Here is a 20,079-nt window from a genome sequence, read left to right as displayed (position 1 = left end):
TGTGGATTCGACCCTGGTCTCTTTTTAAGCTGAATCTCTTTGGCTTTAATTTTTTCCATAATTTCTTGTCTTTTCTCCTCCTTTTTCCTCCTGTCTCTCGCATTCAAGTACATTAGTATCCCTCTGATCACGGCCTTATATGTGTCCCAAACCTTATTTATCGATACTTCTTTATTCAAATTGTATTGCAAAAAGAACTTGGTCTCTCTTCGCAGCAACGCAATATTCTCTTCCGTTTGTAACAGGTCTTCATTTATTCTCCATCCTTCTTTTAGTATTCTTACCAAATTTCCACACAATTGGATTATGATCTGAGCCTACCTTTGGCATTATTTCCACCTCTTTAGTCCAGAGCGACAGTTCTTTGGAGGCCCAGATCCTATCAATTCTTGATAGTGTAGAGTGTCTTGCAGAGTAAGGAGAATACTGTCTCCTCCATACATCCTCTAAACTTTCCTGTTTCGTGATTGCAAAAAATGACTTTGGTAATAGTCCTCTTTTTTTGTGTGTGTAGTCTTAGATTTCTTGTCTTCCTCCAAGTTTGTAACTCCATTAAAATCGCCTGCCGATATTATTTGGTCATAAGACAGTTCATCTAACTGTTTTTGTAAGTCCATAAAAAAATTTTCTTTTGCACCGTTAGGTGCATAAATTCCAATCACCAATGTCTTTTTTGAATTCCAAATTATTTCCACCACCAAATATCGAGCTTCAACATCACTGAACACCACTTTAGGCTGTAGTTCCTCCTTTATATACAACACAACACCCCTCTTTTTCTGTTTGGAGGCAGCTACAAATTCTTTTCCAAGTTTTGCCATTTTCAAATATTTTACATCTTGCTTTCTAATATGTGTCTCTTGTAGGCATACAATTTTACATTTCTGTTTTACAAGCCAGTGGAAAATAACCTTACGTTTACAAGGTGAGTTTAGTCCATTTACATTCCAAGATATAATTTTACACTCCATGATCAAGGTTTTGTGGGTTTTGGTAAGTCCTTTTCATTTTTACTAATAAAATCCTCCATTTCCTGGCCAGATCTGATGCTCTTTCTTACTCCACCAAACTCAAATGTCAGTCCCTCTGGTATTTCCCATCGGTATTTTACTTTCATTTCTTTTAACATCTGGACTAGCTCTCTGTATTTCTTTCTTTCCAACAACACCGATCTGGGCAGTTCCTTCATAATTCTTACCGCCTTTCCATCAACTTCTAGTGGATCCTGAAACTGTTTGGTCACAATTAGTTCTCTTGTATTTCTTGTCGTAAATTGCACAATCATATCCCTTGGTAACTTCCTCTGAGACGCAAATTTTGAATTAATTCTGTACACCACATCTAGGAGAGCTGCAATTTCCTCTTCCTCCTTCCCCAGGGACTCTGCCAAAATTTCTGTAATCTGCTCTCAGGCGGTCTTTTCCTCTGTTTCCGGGATCGAATGAAATCTTAACTGTTTTTCCATTTGTTTACTTTCCGCGATGGTCACTCTCGTTTTCAGTCCTCTCATCTCTGTCCTCTGCAAATCCATCGTGTTTTCTACTACCTTCACTCTCTGCTGCATATCTGATACGTCTTTTACCAGTTCTGCCATTTCCGATTTAAGTGTCTCTTTAAAGTCTCTAAAGTCTTTTGCCATCTCCTGTATCATACCTTTGAGCTCTTTATTGCCTTCTGTAACTTCAGAAACTTTTTTATCCAGATTCTGCATCGCAGCTTGCCACTCCTTCTTCGACATCGTGGGGCTAGATTTGCCACGCTCCCAAGAGTCTGCCCTTTTCCTTAAATCGGTGGCTCTGATTTATTACTTCCAATTACTTTAAAAAGTCCCAATTTACTCAGTTTTTGTTAAAAGTTGTTTTGCTCAGTCCAAAATGTCGGGCGTTTTTTCTCTATGGTTTTAACTTGAAGCAAACGCCCTTACCTTCTTCCAAGATGTCCTACTTCCTGTTTCCTTGAAGCCAAAACTTTGCCCTTCTCCGAAATGGTGAACTTCCACTTCCTGTATTAACACAGAGCGCCTCTTGCCAGTCTCTTTATGGTCCTGACGTACTTCCTGTTTCTTTAATGTTTGCAGCAGTTCTCGCGATATTCAAGCTTTCCCACAGTCCAGTATCTCTTCCCACCTCAGGTATGTAAACAATATCCAATTTTCCGCCTTAACTACTGTTTAAAATGTCACTTTTTAGATTTTCCCTTGCCGGAATCTTCCCCTTCACTTAATCAGTCTGTTGCAGTTTTTAAGTCCAGTTTTTAACTTTATTACTTGCTTAAATCTGTCCCGGTTTGAGAGATAGCAATCTTTACCTTCTTAAATGTCTTTTCTTGGGTTGTAATCGCTGCTTCTTTTAATCAAACGAATCCGTTTCCCTTGCTGCTTAACAAAGCTCGGGCATGCAGGTCTTATGCCAATACAATTGACTCCTGAGCTGCTGCAGAGATCTTAGCAAACCTGTCTTCGGGTGGGACCTCAAGGGCGGGAGGGAGCTCGTTGTTTAGAGCCCCCCACCACCCGAGATCGACGCGCCCTCAGATGCAGTGCGTACTTGCCTGTTCTCTGCCTGAGAACAGGGGGCCGCGGGCAATCTGTGCCCCTCCAGCCTCCACAAACAGCGGCATGGACAGCTCAGCTCTTAGAGCTGCTTTAGACCTCCATGGATCCCGAACCTGAAGTCCCCGTTTCCACGTGTCTTACCAGCCTCCGGAACGTTGCGCAAAACACCCGGAAGATAGCGTCTTCTTGTGCAAAATCACACCAGGAAGATGTGATGTCGCGCAAAACTCCTGGATGATAGCGTCTTTCTGGTGGGGTTTTTGCGCAAGAAGACGCTATCTTCCAGGTGTTTTGAGCAACATTCCAGAGGCCGGTAAGATGTGTGGAAACGGCCTTTGTCTCCCACAGCTCTGTCATCCACTGCTTTAGTGCTAAGTAGGAATCACCTTATTGCCAGCCACTGTTTTGAAGCCAGGGCAGACTGGCAGGCCAAAACAGCTTCCCCTCCCCCCCGCAAAAAAAGAGGGAAGTGGGAGTAGGAGTATCAATGTTTTCTCCATGTACCATCCAAGAAACTCTTTTTAAAAACAGTTCCATAGGAGAAAATATAAAATCAGAGAGCAGCTACAACTTCACTTGGTAGTCTTGTTTGCTATGTGTTACCTCAGTGTTTCTTGCAGAATATATACATAATTGACAGGTGTGCATTCTTAAACACCTGTCTGTGCATTCCTGGGAGTCCTGAATGGACCACATGTGGCTCTTTGTGCACATGCACAGTGAAGGACACATCACATCAGCTGCTACAAATTTGATATTAAGGCAAACAGGAAACTGCTTTATGCATTTTGAGAACTCAACACTGTGCAACTCTTAAAATTGCTAACAAATGGTAGCTGGTCTAGGCTTCTGCATCTTGTTTGGAGTTCCCCAGAACTGATTCTCTCCAGGCAAGCACTTAGAAAACATTTTGGTTCCTATTATTACAAACTGTGTCTGGCATTCATAGTTTATTGCTACATTCATTCACACCATCCACCAACCTTCTTATACAATAGGCTTTAGAAACATTGAGTTGGATTCCACCAATTGTTTCCATTAATTGAAAGTACAACTTCCCTTTATCCCCCTGAAATGCTGTTCCTGAAGGAAAGGGGACACCAGGAAAAACACAAGAGGCAAATTGTAGGGCGACTGCAATGAAGAAAATCAGAAGACTGAGATTTGGAACTATGGTATTCCCCATTACTATGTATGGATGTGAAAGTTGGACGGTGAAGAAAGCTGACAGGAAGAAAATTGATTCATTTGAAATATGGTGCTGGAGGAGAGTTTTGCAGATACCATGGACAGCCAAAAAGACAAATAAGTGGGTACTAGATCGAATCAAACCTGAATTCTTCCTAGAAGCTAAAATGACAAAACTGAGGCTATCGTACTTTGGTCGCATAAGAAGACAAAGATTCTGTGGAAAAGTCAATAATTCTAGGAAAAGTGGAAGCCAGTAGGAAAAGAGGAAGACCTAAAATGAGATGGCTTGACTCAATAAAAGAAGCCACATCCTCCAGTTTACAAGATCTGAGCAAGTCTATTAACAACAGGATGTTTTGGAGGTCTTTCCTTCATAGGGTCGCCATAGCACTTAACTATGGCACATAACACACACAGTGGGAAAGGGAAATCAGCAAAAATTGCACCCCTCTTTCTTTATTGGTAATGACTGGTAGAATCAAACCCATTAGTCAAACGATCATTGTGGAAATGTTAGCTGCATCTCCCCCTCTCTCCAATGTAACATGTTTATCTTTTCATTTTTATAGAATCTCAGAAAATGAAGAAAACTATGATGATGTTGACATTTTTGAAGGTAAGGAGAACTGGGAGAACCGAATTTAATTAACAAGGGGAATGAGGAAACTAATTGCAATATAGCTTTCTTCATTTGAGTAGTCTAGAAGGAATCTAGGCATCAAGCAGATCCACACTACAAAAAAGTTTATTTCTGAGTGACCCTGGGGTTTGTATTTATATACGGAACCATACCATATGAGTTGCTCTGACCTGGGTAGCTCAGACAAGCTGGATCTTGTTAGATCTCAAAAGCTAAGCAGGGTCAGTCTTGGTTAGTAATTAGATGGGAGACCTCCAACAAAGACCAGGATTGCAGAGCCAGACAATGGCAAACCATCCCTGTTAATCTTTTTCCATGAAAACCCCTCTGGGGTCATCATAAATCAGCTATGACTTGACTGCACTCTTCACCACTACCATACAGATTATTTGGAAGGCCAGAGAAACAGGAGATGGGGGGGGGATGTATTTTAGGAATATATTCACCTAAGGATGCACTGAAGAGGGTATTCTAGCACTTTCAGAAAAGTACAAGTATTAAAATGACAACTTGGGTAATAAGATTTTGAATTATATCCGAAGATGAATAGCAGTCACTATTCATATTCTCCTGCTGCAGTTTCATATTATAAACCATGAGTGGTTGTTCAAAATGGAAGAACTTGATGGTAAATCTACTCCATCTGTCCTACTTGTGATCCATTTTGTAGAGACAAACCACATATTTGTCATGCTTTAATTATGACAGACATCATTAAATGATATACCGCTATATTCCTGCCAAAGAAAATTAACAATCTCATTTTGGCTTTTGAATCTTCAGGTCCTGGAAATACAGATGACGTAAGTATCATCCTTTAAGGATACTACAACATCAAGGCCTTCTCTGTAATGCTCTCCTGTTACTTATGGAATACCTTTTCCAGATACCTTATTCACTACCTACTTCTTGTCTTTTAGATGACAAGTCAAAACAGTTTTATTCTTTCATGCTTTTGGCAAGAAATATAACATGATGTCATTTGCCCTCTATCTTGTATGTACCAGCTATCCTTATTTACCCGGGGCAACCCCTGTTTTCTGATCTTGTAAATCACTATCCCCATATTGCTATGAGGAGAGATTCTGGGGATTCCTTTTCAAGAATGTTGCCAGCATTGGCAGAGATACAATAATGTCTTTTTGCCCTTCTCATTACTTCTTTTCTAGATAATAAAGTTGCTTAATTTGCTTGAATTGCAACAGTTATAATCTACAGCAAGCCCACCCACTCCCCGAAAAAGTCAAAGAGGTGACCTAAAGTTTATAGCCCAATGCATTTCAATGCAAAAGGACCGTCTATAACTACTCCTTCCTAATGTGAGCTACTATTAAAACAAGTCGCTTGCACCTGAAGTTTCCTTCCGTCCCTTGGCTGGTGCTGCTGCACAGTTTTCTTGGTTGCTATAAATTCAACCAGATTTTCAGTGAGAGCAAATATTTTGTTGAAAATGTTCAAGCTTGTTTTGTTTTGTTCTTAAAAAGGAAATTCTTCAGGTGATTTTACCAACAGAGCTTTCTTTAGAAGAGTATGCCATAAATATTCAGGAGAGGATCAGAGGGAGTGATTTTCAGTGTGGGAATATAGCAGTGTAATAAATGTGTGTATGTCTTTATTGCCTGTGAAATGAGGAATGGGATGCTAGTTCTGTTTCTGTCTTGGGCTTGTTTCAGGATTGTTTCATTTAAAATGGATTTTGACATTGTTTACATTTTTCGAGGGTTACCAACTGCACCCTGGGAAATTCCTGGAGATTTGGAGACAGACTGTGGGAGGGTGGAGTTTGTGAAGGGGAAGAGGAAATGAGCAGGGATTACCGTCCACCTTCCAAAGCTGCCATTTTCTCCACAGGGAACAAGCTCTGTAATCTAGAGATCAGTTGTAATTCCAGGACATTTCCAGCCACCACCTAAAGGTTGGCAGTCCTAATTGTATTGTAGGCCACCTTAGACTGGCTCAGATTATATATTTCTCAGGCTCCTCTAACCCCACTGAGCCATGGAGCTGCTATTGGCTCATCTGTAAAAATTACATTACATACATGCAGGGCTTTTTTTCTGGGCAAAGAGGTGGTGGAACTCAGTGAGTTGCCCTCGGGGAAAATGGTCACATGGCTGGTGGCCCCGCCCCCTGATCTCCGGACAGAGGAGAGTTTAGATTGCCCTCCGCGCCACTGGAGCCGCGCGGAGGGCAATCTAAACTCCCCTCTGTGACCATTTTCAAGAGGTGCCGGAACTCCGTTCCACCATGTTCCTGCTGAAAAAAAGCCCTGCATACATGGCTACCATGTAGATGGAGCTTTAGGTAAGAGTGTGAACTGTTCCTGTTGTTCAAGAAGTTTTGACTCTTTTTTAAAGTAATAAATATACAAATAGGATTGACTAATCCTAGAATATTTATTTATTTTATTTATTGACTTCATTTATACCCCATCTTTCGTCTCAATGGGGATCCAAAGCAGCTTACATTGTTCTCCTCTTCTCCGTTTTCCCCTCACAACTTTCCCCGTGAGGAGAATAAGGTTGAGAGAGTATGAAAGGCCAAAGGTCACCAAGTGAGCTTCCATGCATAGTGGGAATTTAAACTTGGGTCACCTAAATCCTAGTCTGACACTCTAACCACTACACCATGCTTGTTGCTTAATTTAAAACATTTTATATAATAAGGAAAGGACCATATTGATTATCTTGATTAGAAAAATGAATCATCAAGTTATAAAGATGAAGTTTGAACAATCATTTGGAACAGAAATGATTACATGTGTTTTTCACTGAGTTTTTCTGCTAAGTCTTTAATGCCATTTTCTGATCTGCCAAACTTGATGTTTGATTCGATGTTAAAATTTGTATGATTTGAGTTTCTTTCCATCAATAAGATTGGGACATCTGTTCTTTTTTTCTTACAGAGTTTGAACAGTGATGGGGAGATGTATGAAGACATAACTGATGTGAGGTATGAAACATGATAATTAATAGATAACTAAGGATCCCATAACTAAGAAGAGGGAGGTGGAGATGAAATATAAATAATGACCACAAGACTGTGCACATGAGACCCAAATGTAGCCTGAAGAGATCACCATCTCACACCCATAATTTCTGTTTCCTACACGAAATATTACATGTTGCAGATAACCCCCCACCATGAAAAACACATTTCAAAAGTAATTGTTCTTTCTTATGAGTTTGTTTATTCATTTAAGTATTTCTAGGTCACTTTTCTCCCCAAAGAGACCCAAAGCAGCTCACAAAAGGAAAAGGTTCCAGTTATTAAAGAACAAACAAACAAAACAAACAGAAACAAAACTGTCTCGGCTGGTCTGCGTCTGGCAGTTCCAGGCTGCAAGTCCCAGGCTTAAGACCCAATGGCCATGAACACTTTGGCTCTTGCCTCAGGTTAAATATTTTGGGGGGTACTTTTTACCCTGCCTTTCTTCCCAGTGGGGATCTAAAGTGACTTATGGAAAACCAGAGGGGAGGATCTTGAATAGAGATGGGCACGAACCAAAATAGAACCAAAATTAAGCACGATCCAGGCCGGTTCATGGTTTGCGAATCACAGTTGGTTAGATCCCATTTCTGACTAACTGCCACGAACTTTTAGGCTGGTTCATTTGGTTCGTTTTTTGGTTCGTCACTGCAGACAGCCTGGTGCCTATCAATCAGTATCCTAGGCAACAGGGGATGGACTTCCTGCAGACCTTCTGCTGACCCGGAAGTGAACTTCTGCTGACCTGGAAGTGATTCTTTTCTGCTCTGGATGTGATGTTTTCACGAACCAAACGAACCTGTTCATGAACCAGAGGCAGGTTCGTGAAAGTTCATGGTTCGTGAAATTTGATGAACAGCATGGTTCAGGATTTTTCCAGTTCGTGCCCATCTCTAATCTTGAACCCCACATCCTGGCCAAGTCTTGGATTTTCTTGCCTGTCTCATGTTTGGGCCTTTTCTGCATGGATGATTTTCATCCGGTTCTGGCTCCATATTGTTTCAGGCTTTCTTCTGAATTCCGCATGCTTAACTCCTCTTTCAGATTTCAATACAGCATTTTCAAGGTTTTTGTTCGAATTTTCTGCAGACACTTACTCTCTGATGTTTTTCTCAATGTGGTTTGGAGTCGGCTTTTTCAATTGTGCAGAATTTTCCTTTTGGTTTATTCCCCTCTGCCTTCTGCCTTTCCTCCCAGCCCTGGCCATTTCTCACTAATTGGTCTCTCCATACTCCTCTCAGCTCCTCTCTCCCCCTTCTTCTCTCCTCCTTCCCCTCGTCCTTCTTCTTTCCTAAGACACACTTTTGTGTAGTGGAGATTTTTTTTAAAAAAAAAAATCATAATAATGTTATAATGTCATGTTATAACACCATTATACTTGGTTTTTTAAAAAAATCCCCAATACACAACTGCTGTGTTCTAAGTAGGCATTTTTGCTTAGGATCTATGACTCCCTCTCTACAGTCCAAACCATGGAAAGTGCCACCGAGGCTGACCCAGAACTGGCAGTAGGGGGATAAACCAACACAATGCAATAACACAAACATGACAATGTCATAACACCAGTAACTTTTCTTTTTTGAAAAAAGGTGCATCATGACAATATAATGATAGGGTTAATTTGTGTTGTGGATACATGGATCTCTTTTAGGTTTTCAAAGATTAACTATCTATGCTTTTGGAGTAAAAAGTTTGGTTTTGGGATAACTGTGCACCAACACTGCATGTGCGCCATGTTGGGTTTCCTTTCTCTTTTGTTTCTTTTTTGTTTTGGGTTTTTTTCCCCACTGCTAATGTCTTAGCACTAATATCTTTTTACATAACAAAAAATATTTTAAAATATACAAAAATATTTATTAACGTACCTTTGAAGAATTTCATTATTTTTTTCCTTCAGAGGAGGGTCTTTTCCCTTAATTGTTACAGGATTTGTATCGAAGGAGTCCTCACATTGGTAGTAATATCATAGTGCTGGGCACCTTTGGTCATCATAACATCCTAATGTCATAATGTAATAATGCAATTGGACATAGCTGCAAATTTTTAAAAAGGGATGGTGGTGGTGTGACAGCACTGGTGATGCCAACAGTGACTCCAATGATGACGTTTACATCTCACCACAAAACCCTCTTTACTTCATGGCAGTGTGGATGATAAAAGATGGTCCCCACACCAGGATTAAATGCAGCCTGTAGAAAGGTAGATGACCAAAACAAATCTGATCCTTGAGAAGGGAACACTCAAAGAGGAGTAATTCACCCAAGCAGAAAAGGCCTTGGTCTCATGCTGCAAACTGTGGACTAAGAGCCAAGGGCCAATAGCCCTTCAGCTCTTGCTCTTTGGCTCACTCCGAAGGCTCACAACTCTAGATGCATCCAGGCTAAATAACTCCTAAGAGAGGAAAATCAAACAGGCATCAAGCAGCACCTTGAAGACTAACAACATTTACTCCAGCATAAGTTTCTGTGAGCTGGTGCTAAAGTCATCAGATGCATGGAATCTAGTTATACTGCTGTTACAAGTAACAGATAGGTGGGTGTGCAAATGAAGGAGGAACAGAAGCTCCAGCTGCTTAGTCACCTTCCTCCCCTGCTATCCAGTCTATTCAGAGCCATCCTTCTTGGCCAATTCTTTAAAAGATGGGAATTGTACAGATCCACTAGTAGTGGGTCATTTTTTTTTGACTAGGTCTTGTTTTCATTTGTACCTTGCAGGGTCACGTAGCAACCTCTATTCTGCTAAGCTGGACCATCTAGCCTCTCTTTGCAAAAATTCTCCCCACCCTGGCCCTCTGTAGTTTAGTTCCTCTCTGAATGCAATATTTCATGCATCTGAGGAAGCAGGCTGTGGTCACAAAACCAGATGCCATAATAAATTCATCCATCTTAATGGTGTCAATGGGTAGTTTTTTTACTACAGCAAACTAGAAGTGTGAGCCTATGCAGAGTTACTCCAGTCTAAAGTCATTTATTTCAATGGGCCTGCACTGGAGTAAATCTGCATAGGATTGCTCTGTAACAGAATGACTTTTTGAGACTTTTAAAGGGTTATCATAATATGGTTTGGATTACCAGATACAGGAGACAAACAATAGTAAATGGATTGTTCCATCATGCCTTGCTTGTAACCAGGGCTTTTTTTCTGGGAAAAGAGGTGGTAGAACTCAGTGGTGTAACTCAAGACTGCACAATGATGTCACTTTGGGTCAGCTGGAACAAGGGGGAAGTTTTTTAAAGTTTAAATTGCCATAGGTGAAAATGGTCACATGGCCAGTTGCCCCGCTCCCACTTGGCGGCGCGGAGGGCAATCTAAACTCCCCTCTGTCTGGAGATCAGGGGGTGGGGCCACTGGCCATGTGACCATTTTTAAGAGGTGCCGGAACTCCATTCCACCACGTTCCTGCTGAAAAAAGGTCCTGCTTGTAACTTTCTCAGGGACATCTGTTGCTGAACTAGATCTGTGGTCTGACAGCCATGACTTGTTATAGTGATACATGTTTCTTCTTCGTTGACTTTGACTGAATGTTTCAGTTAGTCTCCTATTCCTGATTAGACTGTTGTCCACTTGTCTGTAGGGTGAAATATCAATCTCCTCCCTCCTTTTAAAATTATTTTGCAGACATACATCTAGAGACGAAAGAAAAAAGGAGAAGGGAGGAAAGAAAAAAACTGATCAAGAGAAGAAAGAACAAAAAGAGAAAGATAAAAAAGAACAGGAAGTGAGAAAGAAGTTCAAAGTAAGGTCTTTGTCCAGTCTCGTAGAAAATGAAATACAAATGTTGCCTCTTAAAAGATTCTCTGTTTGATACTCCGAATATTCCATTTTACTGCAAATCTACACATCAAAATTGTTAGTTTCATCACAAAGCCTGAACGAGGGTTTCATTCTGCCTCTCCCATAATACTAGAACTTGAGAGAACCAATGAAGTCGGTGTGCAATAGATTCAGGAGAAACAAAATTATTCAATAGTAATTAAATTGCAGAGTTCATCACAGTGCATGTAATGATGGCCACAAGGACAGATGGCTTTAAAAGGAAATTCAAGAGATCAGTGGGGTATTAGTCAATCAGAGGTCATACTGATCAGCCTTAATTACTAAAGGGAGCCTCCACAACCAGCAGCAATTAACCTCCGAATACCAGTGCTAGGAATAACATCGACAGGAAAGCCTAGGATCTATGCCCTTTTTTTGTTGTCAGCAAAGGATCTTCTGGAACTTTATGTTCCCAGTGGAAAAATGTCAAAATGGTCAAACTAATTTGACCGATGAGCGCTGCTGAGGCTGGTTTTCTGTATCATATTTATTTATTTATTTATTTTATTTATACCCTGCCCTCCCCACAGATGGGCTCAAGGTGGCTAACATTAAAAATACATTAAAATCACAAAACATAACATCAATAATAATTTTTTAAAATCATTAAAATAGTCCAGGAGCAGGCTATTTAAGCAAATATTGGGAGTCCATATACGGGCATAGCAGATAGCCAAGGGCAGCCCCAGAAAAAGTGGTGGTCTTAGATGGAAGAAGGACGACACCAGTGGAACATCTCTATTTTACAGGCCCTGTGAAACTGTAACAGGTCCTGCAGGGCCCGGATCTCCAGCAGGAGAGCATTCCACCAGGCCGGGGCCAGGGCAGAAAAAGCCCTGGCCCTGGTTGAGGCCAGATGGATGTCCTTCAGGCCGGGAACCACTAGGAGTTGCTTGTCTGCAGAATGCAACACTCTGCAAGGGACGTAATGGAAGAGGAATTCACTTTTTATGCTTCCAGTTTTATCTGTTTTTGTCCGTTTATGTCTTTTAAAATGATGTGATCTGCTCTGAGCCTGCTTGCGGGGAGAGCAGACTACAAATTCAATAAATAAATAAACTAGACAAGCTGTTAGTTCCACATTTTGGGGGAAAGGGGGGATTAACTATTCCCCAACCATGGAGTTTTGCCAGCTAAAAGAAATATATGCACACACCCAACTGTTATAAGATGTCAAAAGAAAAAGACAGGCTAACTGTCTTTTTTACTTTGAGAGCTAGTAACAGAATTGGGCATCAGTTTCAATTAGTAAAAACATGTTGGGCAGAAGTAAATTTCTTCCACGACCCCCACCCCAAATAAGGCCTCAACTTGGCTTCTATTTGCTTTTTTTTACAAAAAAAATCACGAGAGTTCACCCATCATCTTGTCTGTTTTGTCCCTACAGTTAGCCACACAAGTGCTCTTCCAGCTGTGATTTGGTCATGAATATATTAACCATGTTCTTAATGTTCATTGACATCAGTTTCATATGCCTCTTTTGTGTAGCTCGTGGGTCCCATTGAAGTCATCCACCAGGCCAAAGCTTGCACTGATTTCAAAGGAGGGAAGAATGAATTGACTTTCAAACAGGGGGACAGCATTGAAATTATCCGTATTACAGACAACCCGGAGGGAAAATGGCTGGGAAGAATAAGAGGTGCCTGTAAGTATCAAGAACACAAAACAAGTGAAATTAATGTCAACGTGTTTAATCAGCAAAACGTATTGTAATCAAATAATCTGAACTCACTTTTTCGTGAATTTGAAATGCTCATGGGCAGAATTTCTTGAATATATATCTTCTCCCTACTAAATTGCCACAATTCAAAATGGCTGCTCCTACCATTAAGGCTAGGGAGGGGCATGTTTCTGCTCAGCAAATGAGAAGCTGAAGAGTTGGTTGTGAGGAACTAGCTGCAACCCAGCTCCTCGCACTCTGCAAGGAGGTCTCGTTAATGTCTTTGCCCTGCCCCTTTGGTTAATGCTATGCAATCTCACATTCATGGTTGTAGGGGACAGGACTTGGAGGAGGCTGTGGCTCAGTGGGAAAGTATATAGTTTGCATGCAGATGGCCCCAAGTCCAGTCCCTGATATCTCCAGTTAAAGCTCTCAGCAAATGCTGCAAGTTCCAATTTCTACAGCCATTTCAGATTTACGTTTTATTTTGTTGCCCATCTTCACTTTGGTTTTGATGGCTAGACATGCATCAGGAATCCCTTGGCATCTTGCTCTGCTCTCCCTGATGGTACAAAGTAGTGCAACTATTGGTCCTCAAGGACAACAAATCTAAGGTTTAGTTATCACTGAAGTGGTAAGTTTGTTTGTGAGCTGCAATAGTATTCAATTACATGAACTCTTATTTGCAGCCTAAAGAAATACAGTCCCCAGTTTTCTACACAAAGTGGCAGGAAGGCATGCAAACCATGGGCTGCAGAACAATTTCTTTTTATTATTTAATGAGTAATCAGGATTGGTCTGTCCAGAAAAGAGCCCCATGGCGCAGAGTGGTAAGGTGTAGTACTGCAGCCCAAGCTAACCTGAGTTCGATCCTGGCGGAAGCTGGATTCAGATAGCTGGCTCAAGGTTGACTCAGCCTTCCATTCTTCCAAGATCGGTAAAATGAGTACCCAGTTTCCTGGGGGTAAAGTGTAGATGACTGGGGAAGGCAATGGCAAACCACCCTGTAACAAAAGTCTGCCAAGAAAACATCATGATGCGACATACCCCCATGGGTCAGCAATGACTCGGTGCTTGCACCTTTACCTTTTACCTCTTCTGAAAACTAAAATTTTGTCCTTTGACTTGCTATAAGGAACTGCTTGCAATCAGTATAAGAATGTGAAGAAATTTCTATGTCATTACGGTACTTCATCAAAATTTTATTTCACAGGATTGCCCTTCCCCTGGTGTGGGCAAGGGATCCCCTGCTCCTCCCCTGCTCCTCCCCTCACCACCCACAACCACTCACCTGGCAGGCAGGGGGAAAGGCCACCTGGCAACCCTATTATTTCATAATAAAGGGTTTTTTTTACAGTTCTTAGGTTGTTAAAAAATATAGATCTTATCATGATTGGCCTTCAAGCTGTAATCCTGGGGTCTCCAGTCTTTCGGAGACTGTGTGTTCCTTTGGAATTCCAGCATAGGGTGGTGGGCACAACCACAAAATGGCTGCCATGGGAGGGGAAACCAACCACAAAATAGATACTACAGGAAGCACAGACAATGTCTTTTCCCCGCCCACACACACACATGAAGCACGTGTGCGGGGAACAAGAGGAGTGATATTTTTAAAAAACACTGGAAAAAAGAGAGAGAATAAAACCAACACTGTTTTAGACGCTCTTGCCAAAACAATACTTTAATCTGCTCAGCCAATCGGATCTCCAGTGGCCAATCAGGAGGCCAGCTGGGCAGGAGCCCTATTTGGCCCCAATGGCATTCCAAAAACACTTGGCAGGCACCAGAAAAGATGTCAGTGGGTGTCATGGCACCCGTGGGCTCCATACCTGGGACCTCTGCTGTAATCTAAAACAATTTATTTTAGTAATGAAATGTTCTGCATTTTAGATGGCTACATTAAAACCACAATGGTGGAGATTGACTATGATTCTTTGAAAAGGAAGCCACGACCTTCTATCAGCCTTCAGCCAAAGCAGCCAGATAGTGACCAAGAAGTATATGATGATGTTGGGGACCAGGACAGCATTGGCAGGTATCTTAGCATTCCATACAGAAAGTAGTAGATCATGAAAAATGCAGCACTCTTATGGTCTGTTATTTTTTGTTGTTGCATAAATTGCCAATTTAACTCTTGTCTGCAGGTGACTGCATTGATATATGCATGCTATAGTCTGTTTCGTATACACATCATGTAGAAAAATGTTGTGCCTTTGTTTCTTTCTTTCTCCCCCTTTTCCCATCAATAATTTTTTTCCCTTTTGTTTTTACAGTGGAGGTCAAAGTTTCACAGCAGGTAGGTTCTACTTTTATTTAAGAACTGAAATCAATCCATCCATCCATCTATCCTATGAACAAGTTCTCTCTAGCATAACCAAGAAATAGAAAGTAGATTGAAGCAGTTTTGATTCCTGTATGCTGAGAGCAGTAGAAGTTGAGAGCAAGTTTACACCCACAATGGTTTTGTTTCCCCAGTCTGGGTATACCATTAAGGTGCTCTCAACTTAGGCATTCTAAAAACTTTGCTGCATACCATTCTCACCAAGCAAATAAACCTTCTTCAGACTCCCTCGGTTGCACACAAAGCCAGCTTCCGAGCTGATTGCTTCAGCATTCCATGGTAAAGTTTGTCTTGAGCACAGTACTGTGATGAGCACCTTGCATCTTAGTGCAGAACTGCTTGGCTGTTACACTCAGCTACTTATGCCCAGTTCAGGAACTAAATCATGTCATATTCTGAAGAAAAGGCAATATCCCCTATGGCTATAGTCGAGTCATTAAATTAATAGTCTTTTGTAAAGCAAGGAATCGCTGGCTATTCATCCCCTGCTCACAATTGCAGAATTGGATGTACCCTTAAAATGCTTATCATTAACTGGGATAGACCATACACTTACATCCCACATCATAATGGTACCATCTTGCAAGTAGTTTAAGTTTCCCATTAAGACTCTGCTAATATTTGGGGAAATCTACCGTTCGAAGAAATGAGTAAGCAAGACAATTCCAGGTCTCTGACCTTCTTTCCACATTTTGTTTCATTTTGCGGGACCCTTATCCTCCGATATCCTTTCCCAGTGAATGTTTTGAAGTGTGAATGTTTTGAATCCTTGCAGAAAGTATGGGGAAAGTGAAGCCTTTCCTGAATTTCCTGAAAAGTGTATTTATCTCAGGACCACTCCTTTATAATCCCTAGGATATTGGGGAAAGAAAGATAATACGAGTGGGGTGTGTGTGTGGAGAGGCACACGCCAGTATGAAAGGTAACACACATCTAGCTTGACACACCCAAAAAAGCTTTAAACATCTGTTTCTGAAATAGCTGCCATTTTGAAACACAAGAGTTTCAAAAGTAGCTGGTGACATGATACAACGGTCCACTGCTCAAAGAAAGAAATGATAAAACCAAAGTGGTAAAGATGATAGATAAGCAGCTGAAAAGATAGCATATCTTGTGTCATATATGTAATGTGGTGAACGGTTTAGTGATCAATGACTGACCAGATTTGAGAGGGGCAGCCACGTTTGTCTGTTGCAACAAGAATAAACAGGAGTCAAGTGGTGTACATTGGAGTGAAACTTCCAGAAAAACAAATGTTTCCACTTTTTTCTGTGGGAATCATGCGCTGAATTTACTTTTTTTTTTCTCCATTTTAAAGTGACATTCCCACCACCTCCTACCTCTGATGAAATTTATGATGGAGTTGATGATGACGAAGGGCCGACAAGGTAAGCCTTAAAAACTAGGGGAATAGAATCAATGGAATTCTATCCACCTGGATTAGAGCGTGATGAAAAGATATTAAGAAACTAGCAGATAGGGGGAAATGCAGACTTTCCCAACTTGGAGCTCAAGGGTGCCATGACATCTATCAGTGGTTTGGATCCTATGACACTGTCCCTCTTGTTCTTCTCTCCGACTTCTATGGAGCCTTTCTTCCATTGCAGCACTCACTTCCTCTACCACTAGCACTTTTGCATGCTAAGTTCCCTTTGAAAAACATAGCTCTTGCACGAATAAAAATGCTACAGTGGAAGGGAGTGCTATGGTGGAGGAAAGCCACAGTGGACAGAGAGAAACACAAGGAGAATAATGCCATAGGATCCAAGCCAATGTGTTTTTTGGTGCCTACTTGTGTCTTTGACAATGCATCTCTTATCCAAATCCAAGAGTCAGTTATGGCTTTCTTATACCCCATTGGAGCAAGAAGTGCTTCAAAGGAGCCCAGGAGATGTCACCTTTGTGTCATCAGGGAATACTCATTCATTATTGTACAAGGACACTTGGCTTGGAACCTTCCAAAATTTTGTAGAACTTTTTAATATTTTGTGATTTCCTTCCCCGTCCCCCTGCCCCCAAGACTGTCATTTTGAAGTGGTTCCCAGTATCCATTCTCAAAATTCCAAAAGCATCTACAAGTTCAACAAAATCAGGCATCCCGACTATAGACTTTTTTACATGTTTACCCATGGAATTAATTTGAGTTCTTCAGAGATTTATAGTAGGTTTTTAATGTTTTCACCTCTCTTTAAATGAGTTTATGATTCAGAGCACTCAAATGTTATAAATTCTTTCATTGTGAATAAAAACCAGTAAATAAGAATATAAATATGGTACAAGATGGACAAGTGTTCACATGGCACAAAGGAAACAGTGGGAAATTTTGTTGGTCTTTTAAGATACTACTGAAATTACTGACAGCTACCCACTTGAAACTGTTCTAATTCAACAAGTGAGTCACATTAAGTGTTTACAGGATATGAGAGAGAGCTTCTCTCTGTGATCCTGGCCACAAATGCTAGACACAAGCCAAAATTAAGCATTACTAATCCCTGTTCATTTTAATGGGACTTTATTGGAAAAGTCCATGGTGATTGATGGCTTGGGTCCTATGAACTTTGACCAAAGCAGAATCCACAGAAGGGATCTTTCTCAACATCCCTTCCCAATGGAGCCACCCAGAAGCCACTCCTGAGGGTCAGGGAAGCCCCGGGAATGGTGCAGAGGGCAACATAGTTGGAGAGGGAAGTTTGTAGAACAACTTGTACATAAGTGTGGGGTAATTTCCACTTATTCCTTTATCCAGCTGCACCCTCCCATACCACCTCTGAATAGCAACTTTCGGAGTAGGGGATACTCCAGTTTGAAGAGGAAGGTAGCAAAAACTCTTTCTTTGAACTCTACTCTGTTCACAGGAATTCAAGCATCAGCTTCACCAGAAATCTCCCCTTGAGCCCCATTATAGTGAACATAGTCTACAGTATTTTCATCAAATGCAACAATATTGGAAAGTAAGCTTTAGAACTAGGGTTGTCTTAATTAACCTTTCCTTAGAGAAGGGCTCCAAACAAATGGGACCAGCAAATCCTGGTTTGTCACCAAACACACACTCGAGAGCGAGCTTAAGTGGAGTCATCGTGACTTCCTGCCAAGGTACCTGCATGATCTTTGAATATCCACACATCCATAAGTTGCTTTCACCGTTTCATTTTCAAGTGAGCACTTAAAACATCAGCGGGAAGGCCTTTGCCTCACATGTCCATAGTGTATACTAGATTTATAAAGTGTGGCTGTCATGTGTTGTTAGACACCTGAGTATATGTGCCTGGAAACCTTAGTCCAGATGCTCAAGTGTAGCATCCACACATGCTCTAAGTGTTTGGGAATCAACCATGTAACACTTGAGTACAGATTCATCACACTGGCTGGGAAGTGTATTTATGAAACATTGTACTGGCCATGTGGAAAATGGTTGCTCATGTGAGCTAAATGCTAGAGACCTGTCCTGTAAACAGTTTATATGTCATTCAGCTATGTGATAACTGCATGCATACTCCAAAGGTCTGTGTCGCAGGGTGAAGATAAGAGTGACTCCTGGTCCCGGGGCCTATTGAAGATTATAACGGGTAAAGAGTACCCAAAGAAAAGTGTACGAGAGTCAACAACTAAAGTCAATGTGAAAGAAGATAATGGAGGTTCCCCGTAAGAGTCTGCTGTGGAAAAAAAAAAGCTCACTAAAACTAATAGCTAATAAACTGTTGATCACATGCTACTAACAACTTCTCACAGCAGATTAACCGGCCACAGATTAAACTACATATCACTTAACCCACAAAGCTTTGAGAACTCTACAATTCTTGTTGGGCCATGTTCTGGACTGGATCTAACCAGCTTCTACGCTAGTGAAAAGACTCACTTAATCACATATTGCTTAACCCCTTTGTCCTCTGAAAGCACTATGCTAGGGATCATGGGACAAGCATGGACAAAATCTATGTGGGTCTGCAGTTGGCATGAGGAAGGAAAATGGGTGAGATTAAACAGAAGGGCTGGCTAGATCCATCCCTCTGTCTTTAACTACATCTCCATAGTCAGTTTAGGTCTCCAATGGCAGCCGTTCTATGAGGTGAGTCAGCCTGGGGGATTTCTATCCCTATTAGGGACAATGTTGGAAGTCAACATATCAGAGCCATGGGACACAATCCTTTGTTGATTGTACCACATGTTAATTAGTGAGGAGTCCATTAGGTTTTCTATCACTGACACCAAAATATCTTAGGCCGTCACTATATCTAAAAAACTTGTCATCATGGTCCATCTTGTTTGCTGTTGCCAGCTATTTTGTTGTTGTATTCATAGTTCAGGATGCATGACATGTTCACATTTTTCAAGCATCACACAAGAGTTGTGACTGATCATGTGAAGAGAAACATGCTGCATAGACCCACCGCTGTTTGCCTTTGGCAGATTGAGATAAATATAAACTACATTCCAGCAAAAATATCTTCTCATTTACTAACTTGATCAAAAATGTCTTCTCATTTACTAGCTGGATCCAGCCCACTCTGTCCTTATTTATCTCTGAAAGAAGGTTTTAGAAAGCTAAAATGAAGAATGACCAACTGATCTGAAACCAAATGAAATTAGGACTGCACTTGCAATTTGCCTTTACAGATTAATGGAGTGTGGTCCCTAGGCATAATGCAGTGGCTTCAGAGACTGAAATATGAAATAGTAGATGGGGTTAGGCAATCCACTCCCTCTCTGTCTCTTCCCCACATCTATTATTTTACAGGGTAAGGATTATTGAGATAATGTATATGAAGACCTTTGAAGACTGTAAAATTATCAATGTTAAAGTATTATTTTAATAGCCATGAATCAAAATAGGCCATTAGCTCTTCATAGAATTGCATTGTAAATCTCACAGAATAGAGAAATGAAAAACT

General features: G+C 41.0%; 1 protein-coding gene across 5 annotated transcripts in view; it reads left to right on the top strand.

The window, feature by feature from the left end:
- FYB1 (FYN binding protein 1) overlaps nucleotides 1–20,079 on the top strand; it is a 74,407-nt gene that overhangs the window by 29,378 nt on the left and 24,950 nt on the right. For 2 of the 5 annotated variants that reach the window (XM_054987101.1, XM_054987100.1), the window contains exons 4-13: nucleotides 2,078–2,131; nucleotides 4,315–4,361; nucleotides 5,169–5,188; nucleotides 7,291–7,337; nucleotides 10,992–11,109; nucleotides 12,678–12,834; nucleotides 14,740–14,884; nucleotides 15,123–15,145; nucleotides 16,509–16,578; nucleotides 18,692–18,832. In XM_054987101.1, coding sequence (XP_054843076.1) covers nucleotides 2,078–2,131; nucleotides 4,315–4,361; nucleotides 5,169–5,188; nucleotides 7,291–7,337; nucleotides 10,992–11,109; nucleotides 12,678–12,834; nucleotides 14,740–14,884; nucleotides 15,123–15,145; nucleotides 16,509–16,578; nucleotides 18,692–18,832 — 822 coding nt within the window. The remainder of the gene's footprint in view (nucleotides 1–2,077; nucleotides 2,132–4,314; nucleotides 4,362–5,168; nucleotides 5,189–7,290; nucleotides 7,338–10,991; nucleotides 11,110–12,677; nucleotides 12,835–14,739; nucleotides 14,885–15,122; nucleotides 15,146–16,508; nucleotides 16,579–18,691; nucleotides 18,833–20,079) is intronic. The other 3 variants (XM_054987104.1, XM_054987102.1, XM_054987103.1) reach the window with 2 other exon arrangements.

The sequence above is a fragment of the Eublepharis macularius genome, chromosome 8, assembly GCF_028583425.1.
Source record: "Eublepharis macularius isolate TG4126 chromosome 8, MPM_Emac_v1.0, whole genome shotgun sequence".
In the NCBI taxonomy this organism is placed as follows: Eukaryota; Metazoa; Chordata; class Lepidosauria; order Squamata; family Eublepharidae; genus Eublepharis; species Eublepharis macularius.
This window is presented reverse-complemented; position numbering and strand designations above follow the sequence as displayed.